The sequence below is a fragment of the Phoenix dactylifera genome, chromosome 4, assembly GCF_051530095.1.
Source record: "Phoenix dactylifera cultivar Ajwa chromosome 4, Ajwa_hap1_PhDact_Kaust_v1.1, whole genome shotgun sequence".
NCBI lineage: Eukaryota > Viridiplantae > Streptophyta > Magnoliopsida > Arecales > Arecaceae > Phoenix > Phoenix dactylifera.
In genome coordinates, this window is record NC_143193.1 from 14903890 (window position 1) to 14916793 (window position 12904).

Below are 12904 nucleotides of genomic sequence, written 5' to 3' on the forward strand. Positions count from 1 at the left end.
CTTTTCATTGTTATATTTGCTTTCATAAGAGCTTTTAAATCTTTGTAAAACTTGGAACAAGGGATAGGCGTCCCAAGCCTAGGTTAAATTGGGGAATTGTTGGGTTCGTTGTTAGCCCGGGGTAAAACAACGAGTTGGGTGGTGCACTCGGAAAACTACCGGACTATAATCGCTGATTATAGTGGAAATTCCCAAAGGTGTTTGGGGAGTAGATGTAGGAGTAGTGGAAGCTCCGAACCACTATAAATCTTTGTGTTTGCGATTGACTGTGCTTATAACTTTATTTTTACTTTAGCACATACACTTGTGTGTCTTGTTTGGATTAGACAAAAAGTTTTAAAACACCCAATTCACCCCTCTCTTGGGTGACCATCTCTGGGCAACAAGTGGTATCAGAGCGGGTGCTCTGTGTATTCTTGAAGACTTAACCGTCTTTGCCAAAGATCAAGATGGCAACACCCTTCAACAATGTCCCTGCTGAGGGGCAGGCAACCAATAGACCTCCACTCTTCAATGGGACAAATTATTCCTATTGGAAGACTAGAATGAGAATTTTTATTCAAGCACAAGATTATGCCTTGTGGAGGGTTATAATCAAGGGACCACACGAACCATCTCACATAGTTAATGGCATTCAAGTTCCCAAACCTAAGGAGGATTGGGATGAGAATGATAGTAGGATGGTTCAACTCAATGCTAGAGCCATGAACTCATTGTTTTGTGCTCTAGATGTAAATGAGTTTAATAGAGTCTCCACCTGTAGTTCCGCCAAGGAAATATGGGATAGGCTTGAAGTTACCCACGAGGGTACCAATCAAGTCAAAGAGTCTAAAGTGAACATTCTAGTTCACAAATATGAGTTATTTAAGATGGAACCCAACGAAACTATTTCATGCATGTTCACACGCTTCACTGATATAATAAATGGTCTAAAGAATTTGGGTAAAACTTACACTAACTCAGAACTTGTGAGGAAAATTCTCAAGTCCTTGCCAAAAGTTTGGGAAGCGAAGGTCACGGCGATCGTAGAAGCTAAAGACCTCAACACGTTGGCACTTGAACAACTATTGGGCTCATTGATGACGCATGAGCTTACAATGAAGCAACATGAAGAAGATGTGCCAAAGAAGAAGACAATCGCCCTCAAGGCTACTTCAAGTGTTTGTGAAGAAGAAAGCAGTGAGAGTGAAGAGGAAAGTGAAGATGAAGACTTGGGATTAATAGTAAGGAAGTTCAAAAAATTCATGAGAAGAAAGAAACCCTTCCCAAGAAAGAAGTTTGGAGGGAGAAATGATTGGGAAAAGGAAAAAGAAAAAGAAAGAGACCCAATTATATGTTATGATTGCAAGAGACCGAGACACATCCGCTCCAAATGCCCTCAACAGAAGAAGCACTATGGAAAGAAGAAGAAGAAGGCGTTGAAAGCAACTTGGGATGATAGTGACATATTCTCCTCCGAGGAAGAGAAGGAAGAGACCGCCAACTTGTGTTTCATGGCATTCGATGACGATGAGGTATGTCAAAGCTCAACTACAGATTTTACTTTAGAAGAATTATATGAAGCTTTCCAAGAGCTCATGAGTGATTGTAGTATATTAGGAGCAAAAAATAAAGAATTAAAGGCCTCCAATCAAAAACTAAAGGATGACATTAAAAACCTATTGATTGAGAAGGAGAGCTATGAAAATGATAACATCATTGACCTAAAGAATAAAAATTCAAAATTTAGCATTGAAAATGAAACGGCAAAAACACTCATTAAGGAATTAAGTCTAAAAGTCAAATTTCTACTCAATAGTAATACCTCACTTGCACAAAATGTTGAATCCCTTAAAAATGATAAGGAAGAATTGGCTAAAGAAAATTTGGACCTTAAAGATGAGGTACACAAGTACAAACCAATTATGCAGAAATTTACACATAGCTCTGAAAAATTAAATCTTATTCTATCCAATCAAAGAGCTGTTTTTAATAAAGCCGGATTAGGATACAAAACTAGCAAACAACAAAAATATCTAAAGAACTTTTTTGTGAAAGCAAAAGATATCAAAACTGAAAAACCTACATGCTTTCATTGTGGAAAAAGTGGACATAAAGCCTATTCTTGCATTCAAATTCAAACTAACAAGAATACATTTGTAAAGCGTAAAAACACAACTAAAATGTGGGTGCCTAAGGGAACCAACTACACTAACCAAGAAGGACCCAAGAAAACTTGGGTACCTAAGAGCTTCACATGATTATTTTGCAGGTATGCCTTGCAGCCGGGAGCAAAAAGAGAATGTGGTATCTTGATAGCGGTTGCTCAAGGCATATGACCGGTGACGAGAGTCTTTTCGTCACCTTGAAATCAAAAGAAGGAGGAGTAGTCACATTTGGAGACAATGCTAAAGGTCAAATCATTGGCGTTGGTAAAATCTCCATATCACCCTCCTCATTTATTGACAATGTATTGTTAGTTAATGGATTAAAACATAATTTATTAAGTATAAGTCAATTTTGTGACAAGGGGTTTAAAGTGTCATTTGAATCTTTTCTATGCATAATTAGTAGTCCAATTGACAATGAGATCATACTTATGGGACATAGGCGTGGAAATGTTTACATGGTAAATCTTGATGATCTCACCATGAAAGATGGCCAATGTCTTGTAGCCATGGATGCCAAGGTCAATGAGACTAGCTGGTTATGGCATCGTAGGTTAGGGCATGCTAGCATGGATTTAATTTCTAAATTGATTACAAAAGATCTAGTCAAAGGACTACCAAAAATAGACTTTGAAAAGAACAAAATTTGTGCTGCATGTCAACTAGGAAAACAAACAAGAAGTTCTTTCAAGTCTAAGAACATAGTTTCAACATCAAAACCCCTAGAACTAATTCACATAGATTTATTTGGACCCACTAGAACTGCTAGTCTAGGGGGTAAGAAGTTTGGTCTTGTAATTGTTGATGATTTTTCACGTTTTACATGGGTTTCATTTCTTGCCCACAAAGATGAGTCTTTTTCCGCTTTTATCAAGTTTCATAATAGGATTTCGAATGAACTTAATCTTAAACTAAAAGCAATTAGGAGTGATCATGGTACCGAGTTTGAAAATCAGCATTTTGAAAAATTTTATGAAGAAAACGGTATCAATCACAATTTCTCGGCTCCTAGGACACCCCAACAAAATGGGGTGGTAGAAAGGAAGAATCGCACACTAGCAGATATAGCTCGTACCATGTTGTGCGAATCGGATCTACCAAAGTACTTTTGGGCTGAAGCAATAAATACTGCTTGTCATATCTTAAACCGTGCTTTAGTTAGATCTATCTTAAAGAAAACACCTTATGAGTTGTTGAAAAATAAGAAGCCCAATATAAGCTATCTTCATGTTTTCGGTTGTCGCTGCTTTATTTTAAACAATGGAAAGGACAATCTAAGTAAATTTAGTGCTAAATCAGATGAGGGGATCTTCTTAGGTTATTCCTCATCTAGTAGAGCATACAGGGTCTTCAACAAGAGAACTCTCGTTGTTGAAGAATCCATTCATGTTGTTTTTGATGAAGCTAATGGAGATTCTTCTAGAAAAGAAGAAGATGGTGATGCAGGTATACTTGAAGACAGAATGAAGGAATTCTCCATACAAGACAAACAACATGAGGATGAAATCAAAGAAGATACAATTCAGCAAGATGAAGAAGATCAATCTCCAGCAAGAAATCAAGATCTTCCTAGGGAATGGAGGTATGCACATGGTCATCCAAGGGATCTAATCCTTGGTGATCCTTCACAAGGGATAAGGACAAGATCCTCTTTAAGAAACACTAGTAATTATCTTGCATTCGTTTCACAGATAGAGCCTAAATCACTAGAAGAAGCCGAAAAAATGAAAATTGGATAAATGCTATGCAAGAGGAATTAAACCAATTTGAAAGAAATCAAGTTTGGACTCTAATGAAAAGACCCCCTAATGTTTCAATTATAGGCACCAAGTGGGTATATAGAAATAAACTAGATGAAGATGGAATAGTAATAAGAAACAAAGCTAGGCTAGTAGCCAAAGGATATAATCAGGAGGAAGGAATAGATTTTGATGAAACTTTTGCTCCTGTTGCTAGGTTAGAGGCTATTAGACTACTTTTGGCATATGCATGCTTCATGGATTTCAAACTCTATCAAATGGATGTAAAAAGTACCTTTTTAAATGGTTATATAATGGAGGAAGTTTATGTAGGACAACCTCCAGGTTTTGAGAACCACTTACATCCAGATTATGTTTTTAAATTGCATAAAGCATTGTATGGACTTAAGCAAGCCCCTAGGGCATGGTATGAAAGATTAAGTAATTTCCTAATTGAAAATAAATTTAAAAGAGGAAATGTAGACAAAACACTCTTCATTAAAAGAAAAGAGAATGACTTATTGCTTGTGCAAATTTATGTGGATGATATAATTTTTGGTACTACTAATGATAGTCTTTATCAAGAGTTTGCTAAGCTTATGCAGGGAGAATTTGAAATGAGCATGATGGGTGAGCTCAACTTCTTCCTTGGGCTACAAATAAAACAATCAGAGGAAGGCATCTTCATCAGTCAGTCCAAATACATCAAGAAAATGTTGGAGAAGTTCAAGATGAAGGATGCAAAGGAAATCAGCACACCCATGGGCTCAAGTTGCAAGCTTGACAAAAATAAAAAAGGTAAAAGTGTAGACTGCAAATTGTACAGAGGTATGATAGGGTCTTTACTTTACCTTACTGCTAGTAGACCAGACATATTATTCAGTGTTTGCATGTGTGCTAGATACCAAGCATGTCCTAAGGAATCACACTTGCAAGCTATTAAAAGAATATTCAGATATCTAGTAGGGACATCTAATGCAGGCTTATGGTATTCTAAACAATCTGATTTAAATTTAATTGCTTATTCCGATGCTGATTTTGCCGAGTGCAAACTCGACAGAAAAAGCACAAGTGGTACTTGTCAATTCTTGGGTGCTAACTTGGTTTCTTGGTTTAGCAAGAAACAGAATTCAGTTGCATTGTCCACAGCTGAGGCTGAGTACATTGCGGCCGGAAGCTGTTGTGCCCAAGTTCTTTGGATTAAGCAACAACTTGAAGATTTTGGTATCAAAATGGACAACATACCAATTAGATGCGATAATACAAGCGCAATTAATTTAACAAAAAATCCTGTCCAACACTCTAAATCAAAACACATAGAGATTAGGCATCACTTTATAAGGGATCATGTGCTGAAAAATGATGTATTGATTGAGTATGTATGCACTGAAAATCAATTGGCCGATATCTTTACAAAGCCCCTTTGTAAAGATAGGTTCAATTTTTTAAGGAATGCTTTGTGCTTGTATGATCCTAACAAATAGATTGAACTTGTAATGCAATGCTTTGTAAGCTCTAGAGATACATATGAATGCTACTCAAACTAATAATACACTTCAAGGTCACATATAGCAAACCTAGTGCCTAATAAGTGAAAACATGAATCTATCAAAGTTAGATGACGAATTGTTTGACTTTCCGGAGGATGGTTACCCTCCCTTGGACTCTTCATGGAGATATTTTCAGAGCCTATTTCATAGGCATTCGAAATTTGGTCAAACATTCCTCATTTCAATATTGATAATTCAAAAATCATTATCAAACTTTTATAGGATGTATTATTAAGGGGAAGGATCACAAGCAAGCTCACTCTATATTCACCAAAAGAAATCACACTGATTATTGTAGTTGAATAAAACAAATTGGGAAAAGATAGAAATCATTCTGAAATTTTTCAGTGCCGGAGACGTCTCTGGCAAATCACAGAGACGTCCCCCCGGAGAGACGTCTCGCATTAGTCGCGGAGATGTCTTGGGGACCGAATGAAAGTTTTTAAAATAGGTCGAAATAGCTCGAGCCATCCCGAGCTGCCTTCTTTCGTCCCCAACGAAAACCGAAACCCTAGCCTCCATCTTCTCTCCACCACAAACCAAACCAAAATCTCTCCCCATTTCCCTAGATTTCCAATCCATGGCACCTAAGAAAGCTAGGCGAACGGGTGGGAGGCATCCTAGGGTAGCAAATGACGACGAAGAATGGAGGGAAGAGCCCTCCGCGCCGTCTCCTCCGGTTGCTCCGCCAACCGTGACCCCCTCCTGTGCGAATCGCACAGTAACCACAGGTAGATACATAGATTTTCAGTTTCTAGCTAGTGAGGGGTTCTCTATTGGAGAGAGACTCCGTGCCCAAGGTTGGGAACATCTATGTTCCCTAAATATGTCAACCTATCCCGGCCTAATGAGAGAAATTTTTAGCAATATGGCCTTAGGGAACTCGGGGTACACCGGATATGTCCGAGGCACATTGGTAGAGATCAATGAAGATATTTTATCTAGTGTGTTACAAATACCCAAGTACGGTGAGGCTCCGACCTCACATCCCCAAAGGGAGATTGCCCTAAACCTAATTTTAGGTAGAGAGGACTGTGGTCCTCTTGACATAGTTAAGTCCCAAGACCTCAATGCCGAAATGAGATTGCTTTTGAGCATAGTTAACCGGGTCTTGTTTCCAAAAATCAGTCGCTTCGATTTCGTTTCGGAGCGAGACTTAGCCATCATGCACCACATCTTGCTAGGGATTCCCCTAAACCTCCCTAGGCTCATGATGAACTACATCTCCATATGTCATAGGTATTCTAGATTTAGCATCCCATATGGGATGGTCTTCACCCTACTGTTCAAATACTTTAAGGTTCCAATCCCTGAAAATGAGCCAGAAAAACCTTTAAGAAACACTGATTATTACAATGAGAGCACATTACATAGGATGGAGTTTCACAAGAAAGATGGGTCTTGGGTTAAGGTCTCTAAAAGAAAATCCCAAACCATAGAGCCTGAGATCCAACATCAGGAGCCTGACCACCTCTCTCCTCCACATAGCCCTATGGCCTTTCCTGATGTACCTTCCAGCTCGGCTGGACCATCCACTTCAGTGCCTCCTCCTCCAGCTAGTGGATCATTGTCCTTATCAGATGAGCAGATGCACACCCTAGCATCCGTGATGTGCCAGCAGATGAGGGAAGAGATGAGATCAATAATCTCTGCTGAGTTAGCTCCCATCCGCACCTCACATGAAGCACTCCTAGAACAATTGAAGGAGATCAAAATTCAGATGGAAGCTATAGGGTCAGAATTGGTTCGTGTGGCAACAAACCAAACTATAAGATCAATGGAGATACAGGCTGAATTGAAGATCATATCGGATGGTCTTCAAGAGTTGACGAGCCCTGAAGGCAATGTGGGCAGTGTGGCTGCCCAACTTAGAGGAAGGATTGACAGGGCAACTCATGAGTTTGAAGCACTAGTGACAGCCCTCAATCAATCTCAGGGAGATCACTTCAGAAGCCTAATGGATGCAATAAATGGATTTATAGAGGCTGCTGCTAGGGCTATTGAGCGTGGTCGCCGGTGAGGGACATTTTGTGGACATCTAGGGTTTATCTTTTTGTAAAACCCTAGGCTTATTTGAAACTTCTTCTTTTGTATTAGCAATCAATACTTGTAATGGCCTTTTATTCTTGTAATGGTTTTCTTTTTATCCTTGTAATGACTTCAAATGATTGCAATGATATATGAATGTCATACACTTCCTTTTGAATCTTGGTGCATATTTCTAATTCTGTGATGTGCCATGAGAATGTTCAAATTTGACAATGTGCAACCACTTTACTATTTTGCCAACTTGTCAATGCATATGAAACAGGGGGAGCACAACTTATATTCACTGCATTCAAAAGGTCTGAAATGAATTCCAAACCAAAGGGGGAGTAAAATGAATGCTGAATTCATGGATGGCAATAACTTGGAAATCATTGATTGTTTCATTATAATATGAATGCTGAATTCTAATAGGCATCGTGTTTTAGGCACCCAAGGAAAATTTGTCCCCTTCATTGTTGATGACAAAAAGGGAAGTTGAAATAGAAAAGATAAAATTGAAGAATATTGACTTTAAGACAATTGCCCTTCTGGAAAAGAAAAGGGAAGTCAAAAGTATTTAGCTTTCAATTGTCTTATTTCATTAATTTATATTTTAACTTGATTCAAATCTAGTTGATATGCCAAAATTGCTCAAGAGCTACTAAGATCATTACTTATGCATAAGGATAGAACTGAAAGTTGACTATATTGAATTATGCATACTGTATCTAGCTCTAACCAAAACACAATACTTGTACAACTGAACAAATACTGTGTATATGTTTAAATTTTAAATTTTGCATATACTCAGTGTTTTGTCATCATCAAAAAGGGGGAGATTGTTGACCCCCTAATGGATTTTGATGAATACAAAACACTAGAGTATAATTTTCTTTATATTAACAACTTATTTGAGGATTTCAGGTGTTTAACTAAGAATATTGTTAAGAATTGTCAAGGCATGTTCCCATATTTTTCAAGGATTTATTGAAGATTTTTTGAGATAAAGAAAACAGATCAGGAACAGCCGAGACGTCTCCGGTTTGTCCCAGAGACGTCTCTGGCACGTAGAGGAAGAACTGGCACGTCTGGAGACGTCCCCGGCACCTGGCGAGGTGTCTCGCAGGGTCGGAGTCGACTCCCGACTCTGCGGAGTTGACTCTCTCAGAGACGGCAGAAAGGCCGATTTCAAGGGATGCGCGCGAGTCGTCTCCGAAGGACGCGGAGTCGTCCCCACGCATAAAAAGCAAACATCCCGAGACGTCCCCAGAAAGCGCGGAGTCGACTCTCTCAGGGATTCCAGAGGACTTGTTTTTCGTTGATAAAACTACGGAGTCGTCCCCGACGTCGCGGAGTCGTCCCCATGCATAAAGCACAAACATCCCGAGACGTCCCCGTAAAGTGCCGAGCCGACTCTCTCAGAAAAACAGAAAAACAAGAAGTCGAGCTGTTCTTCTTCAGAGTCGATCCCAAAAAGCGCCGAGTCGACTCCAAACATCGTCAAAAGAATTTTTATATAGCCGAGACGTCTCGCGGTCAAGCGGAGACGTCTCCGGAGCGCCTGGGACGCGACTGACACACTTTTGCAGGTTTGTTTGAATTTCAAACGGTAATATCTTTGTGTCTAACGAATCTATTGCTTGTAGGGCTTTAAAAAGGAGCTTTTAAGTGCCTTTAAACAACTTCTCACCAACCAAACACAAGATCATTCAAGAGAGAAGAAAGAAAAAGAGGTTCAAGGGAGTTGGTACTTTCAAGAGAAGCAATCAAGCGCATTCAAGTTTTCTTCATCTGATTTCGTGCTCAACTACTTACTCCCACTCGGCATTCAAAGCTCGCATTCAAGCCAACGTGATCCACATCGGAAGAACCACCATTACCCACGCTTCCAACAGCAAAAAGGGTTCTTCCGGTTTTGTTGCTTTTCATTGTTATATTTGCTTTCATAAGAGCTTTTAAATCTTTGTAAAACATTTGATTATTGTGCTTGTTCGAGTCAAGGGACTTGGAACAAGGGATAGGCATCCCAAGCCTAGGTTAAATTGGGGAATTGTAGGGTTCGTTGTTAGCCCGGAGTAAAACAACGAGTTGGGTGGTGCACTCGGAAAACTACCGGACTGTAATCGCTGATTATAGTAAAAATTCCCAAAGGTGTTTGGGGAGTGGATGTAGGAGCAGTGGAAGCTCCGAACCACTATAAATCTTTGTGTTTGGGGAGTGGATGTAGGAGCAGTAAATCCCAAAGGTGTTTGGGGAGTGGATGTAGGAGCAGTGGAAGCTCCGAACCACTATAAATCTTTGTGTTTGCGATTGACTGTGCTTATAACTTTATTTTTACTTTAGCACATACACTTGTGTGTCTTGTTTGGATTAGACAAAAAGTTTTAAACACCCAATTCACCCCCCTCTTGGGTGACCATCTCTGGGCAACAATTTACGATCACCTGCACCCGACAAAAATATAATATTAATGCAGCATTGTTATCATTATTTATTAGCAATAATGCTAATTTGAGTGATGTGTAGATCGCACTTTTGTGCTCTCATCACACCCCCCAACTAGCTTATTGCTAATCTCTAGCAATTCAGAGTAAACAATAACATGAGAGTACAAAAAGTGTTGGTTGATCCTTTGATGTTTTATTAGAACTAATTGCATAAAATTAAGATAAGCACTCACTTTCGTAGGAATCACGATTGCACTTAGCACGTGCAACAAGCTGCTAAACCCCTAGGTTACCCTAGTGGACGAGTATTGTCTCGTGAAGGTTTTCAGGGATGTTACCCACAAACATCATGAATTATATGACATGAGATTCTAATAAAAATATAAAATAAATCTTAAGCTAATACACATGTAATTAATTGATATATATTTTCAAGTATGGCAACTGTCAAAGCAAGAAAATATAAAAGTGTAGTGTGCATCAAATCGCATGACTTTCTCAAAATACTAATACCTCCACCACAACAGGGCACCGCCTGAGTTTTAGGTGCACTACTCAAGTTCACAAGTATTTTCTACAATTTGTTAGAACCTGATCCATCAAATTTTCAGAATATCACATGTTGTCTAAATTTGTCAAGAATGGTTAGCATATAAAGAAAGAGCTATCAATCCCAACTAAATAACCCGGGTACATAGAGGTCCAACATAATGGAGTCAAACCAGTCATTACCACATGTCACTAGGTTCAGTACGACCAACCTTATTCATGCTTATTTTTATTTTTAAACACACATGAAGATTACAATAGTCCAACCCCATTAGGCTCTAGTAAGGTCCATGTAGCGAGCTTTCAGCCAATGACCCCCGATCCAGTTAGCTCAAGACATTAGGTGAAACACCCCTCGGGCTTAATTACTCGAACCAGACTACGCCACGAGGCCAGACTTGTCATCATAAGAATTTTTTTTTTATATATATATATATTTATATTTTTGATTCATGCAAGAAAAGAGATGGTAGATTGAACCATATAGATATTTTTATTATATACGTGACTGCATCGTGACTATAGGTCAACCAAGGTTGGATCATAAGACATTTAAGTAATCTAGCCGGGATATTCAACTTCTATCTTTATGTGAAAATCAAATCATGAACCTTATGGTACAAACAAGGATACTCGTACTTCTTTTACAGATAAGGCTAACAAAAATGCAGTTAACAAATGTGAACTCCTAAAGCTTTCCTATTGTCATTAAGTACACATGTGGGGATCTAATAATAGGTCTCTGATCAATCATAGTATGCATGTGTTCCTTGCCTTAATAGTTGCACAAACTCAATATGAAAATACATGTGCATTTGCTCAGAAAAGAAAGTAATAGAATAAATCAAATGTAAAAACATTTTTTTTTTTGTTTTTTTAAAGATATTTCCCTCCCCCCAACTTAAACATTGCATTGTCCTCAATGTAAAAGATATAAGAAACGATATATGAAAGACAATAGAGAAAATAATATTGGAGAGAAGAGTAATACCTTAGCTATTGATATCCAGAAAAGAAGACCTACAAAATAAGAAGAAGACTAGAAATAAAAGAAAAATATAATTCTAACTAATATACACATACCTTTGTCGTCAAGCTCAGTCATAAGAAAGCTCCTCCAAGGAAAAGGAGTCCTCTTCATCTGCAAAATTCTCAAGAAAAGGTTTTAATCTTTGTCCATTTACCTTAAAAATTGTGCCATCCTGTGGATTTTCAATTTCAACTGCCCCGTGTGGAAAAACAGTTTTTACAATGAAAGGACCTATCCATCTTGATCGTAACTTTCCAGAAAACAGATGTAAGCGAGAGTCATAACAAAGAACTTTCTGTGCAGGTTCAAAAGATTTTCTTAGAATTGATTTATCATGCCTAATTTTCATTCGTTCTTTACAAAGTCTAGCATTGTCATACGCATCCCGTCGAATTTCATTCAACTCACTTAGTTGTATTTTTCTGGCTAAACCAGCATCTGACAATTCAAAGTTTAATTTTCTAATGGCCCAATACGATTTATGCTCTATTTCAACAGGTAGATGACATGCTTTTCCATAGACTAGCCGATATGGGGACATACCAAAAATAGTTTTATAAGCAGTACGGTAAGCCCATAATGCGTCAGAAAGTTTTAAAGACCAGTCTTTGCGTGATGGATTCACCATTTTCTCTAAAATTTGTTTAATCTCCCGATTGGTTAACTCTACTTGGCCACTAGTCTGCGGGTGATAAGGAGTTGCAATTCTATGAGTAATACCGTACTTTCGTAATAGGATCTCAAAAGGCTTATTACAAAAATGTTTTCCCCCATCACTAATTATAACCTTGGGCATCCCAAACCTAGAAAATATATTTTCTTTAAGAAATTTTAAAACTGTTTTGTGGTCATTTGTTCAACAAGGCACAGCTTCTACCCATTTGGATACATACTCAACACCAACTAAAATGTACTCATATCCAAAAGACGGTGGGAATGGGCCCATGAAATCGATGTCCCACATGTCAAAAATTTCAATAGCAGTAATGGGCTGAAGAGGCATCATTTGCCTACGAGTTAGACTTCCAACATATTGACATGGGTCACATGTCCTACAGAACTCGTGGGCATCTTTAAATAGTGTAGGCCAATAAAAACCACATTGTAACACCTTAGCTGCCGTTTTCTTAGATGCAAAGTGTCCTCCGCAAGCACTGGTATGACAAAAAGAGAGTACACTTTGTATCTCATGATCCGGTATGCATCTTCTAAAGATTTGATCATTGCAATACTTGAACAAATAGGGGGCATCATAATAATAACTCCTTACTTCACGCAAGAAATTATTCTTATCATTCGATCCCCAATGCTTCGGCATCCGGTTCGTGACAAGAAAGTTTACAATATCAGCATACCATGGCATAGTAGAAAGTGCAAACAATTGCTCTTCAGGGAACGAGTCCTTGATGGGCAA

General features: G+C 38.5%; 1 protein-coding gene across 1 annotated transcript in view; it reads left to right on the top strand.

Annotated features, from left to right (window-relative positions):
- Nucleotides 1–202: 202 nt before the first annotated feature.
- The window catches only part of LOC149753673 (uncharacterized), a 54685-nt gene continuing 41983 nt past the window's right edge, over nucleotides 203–12904 (top strand). The window contains exon 1 of the mRNA XM_089930360.1: nucleotides 203–1514. Coding sequence (XP_089786486.1) covers nucleotides 450–1514 — 1065 coding nt within the window. The 5' untranslated portion in view covers nucleotides 203–449. The remainder of the gene's footprint in view (nucleotides 1515–12904) is intronic.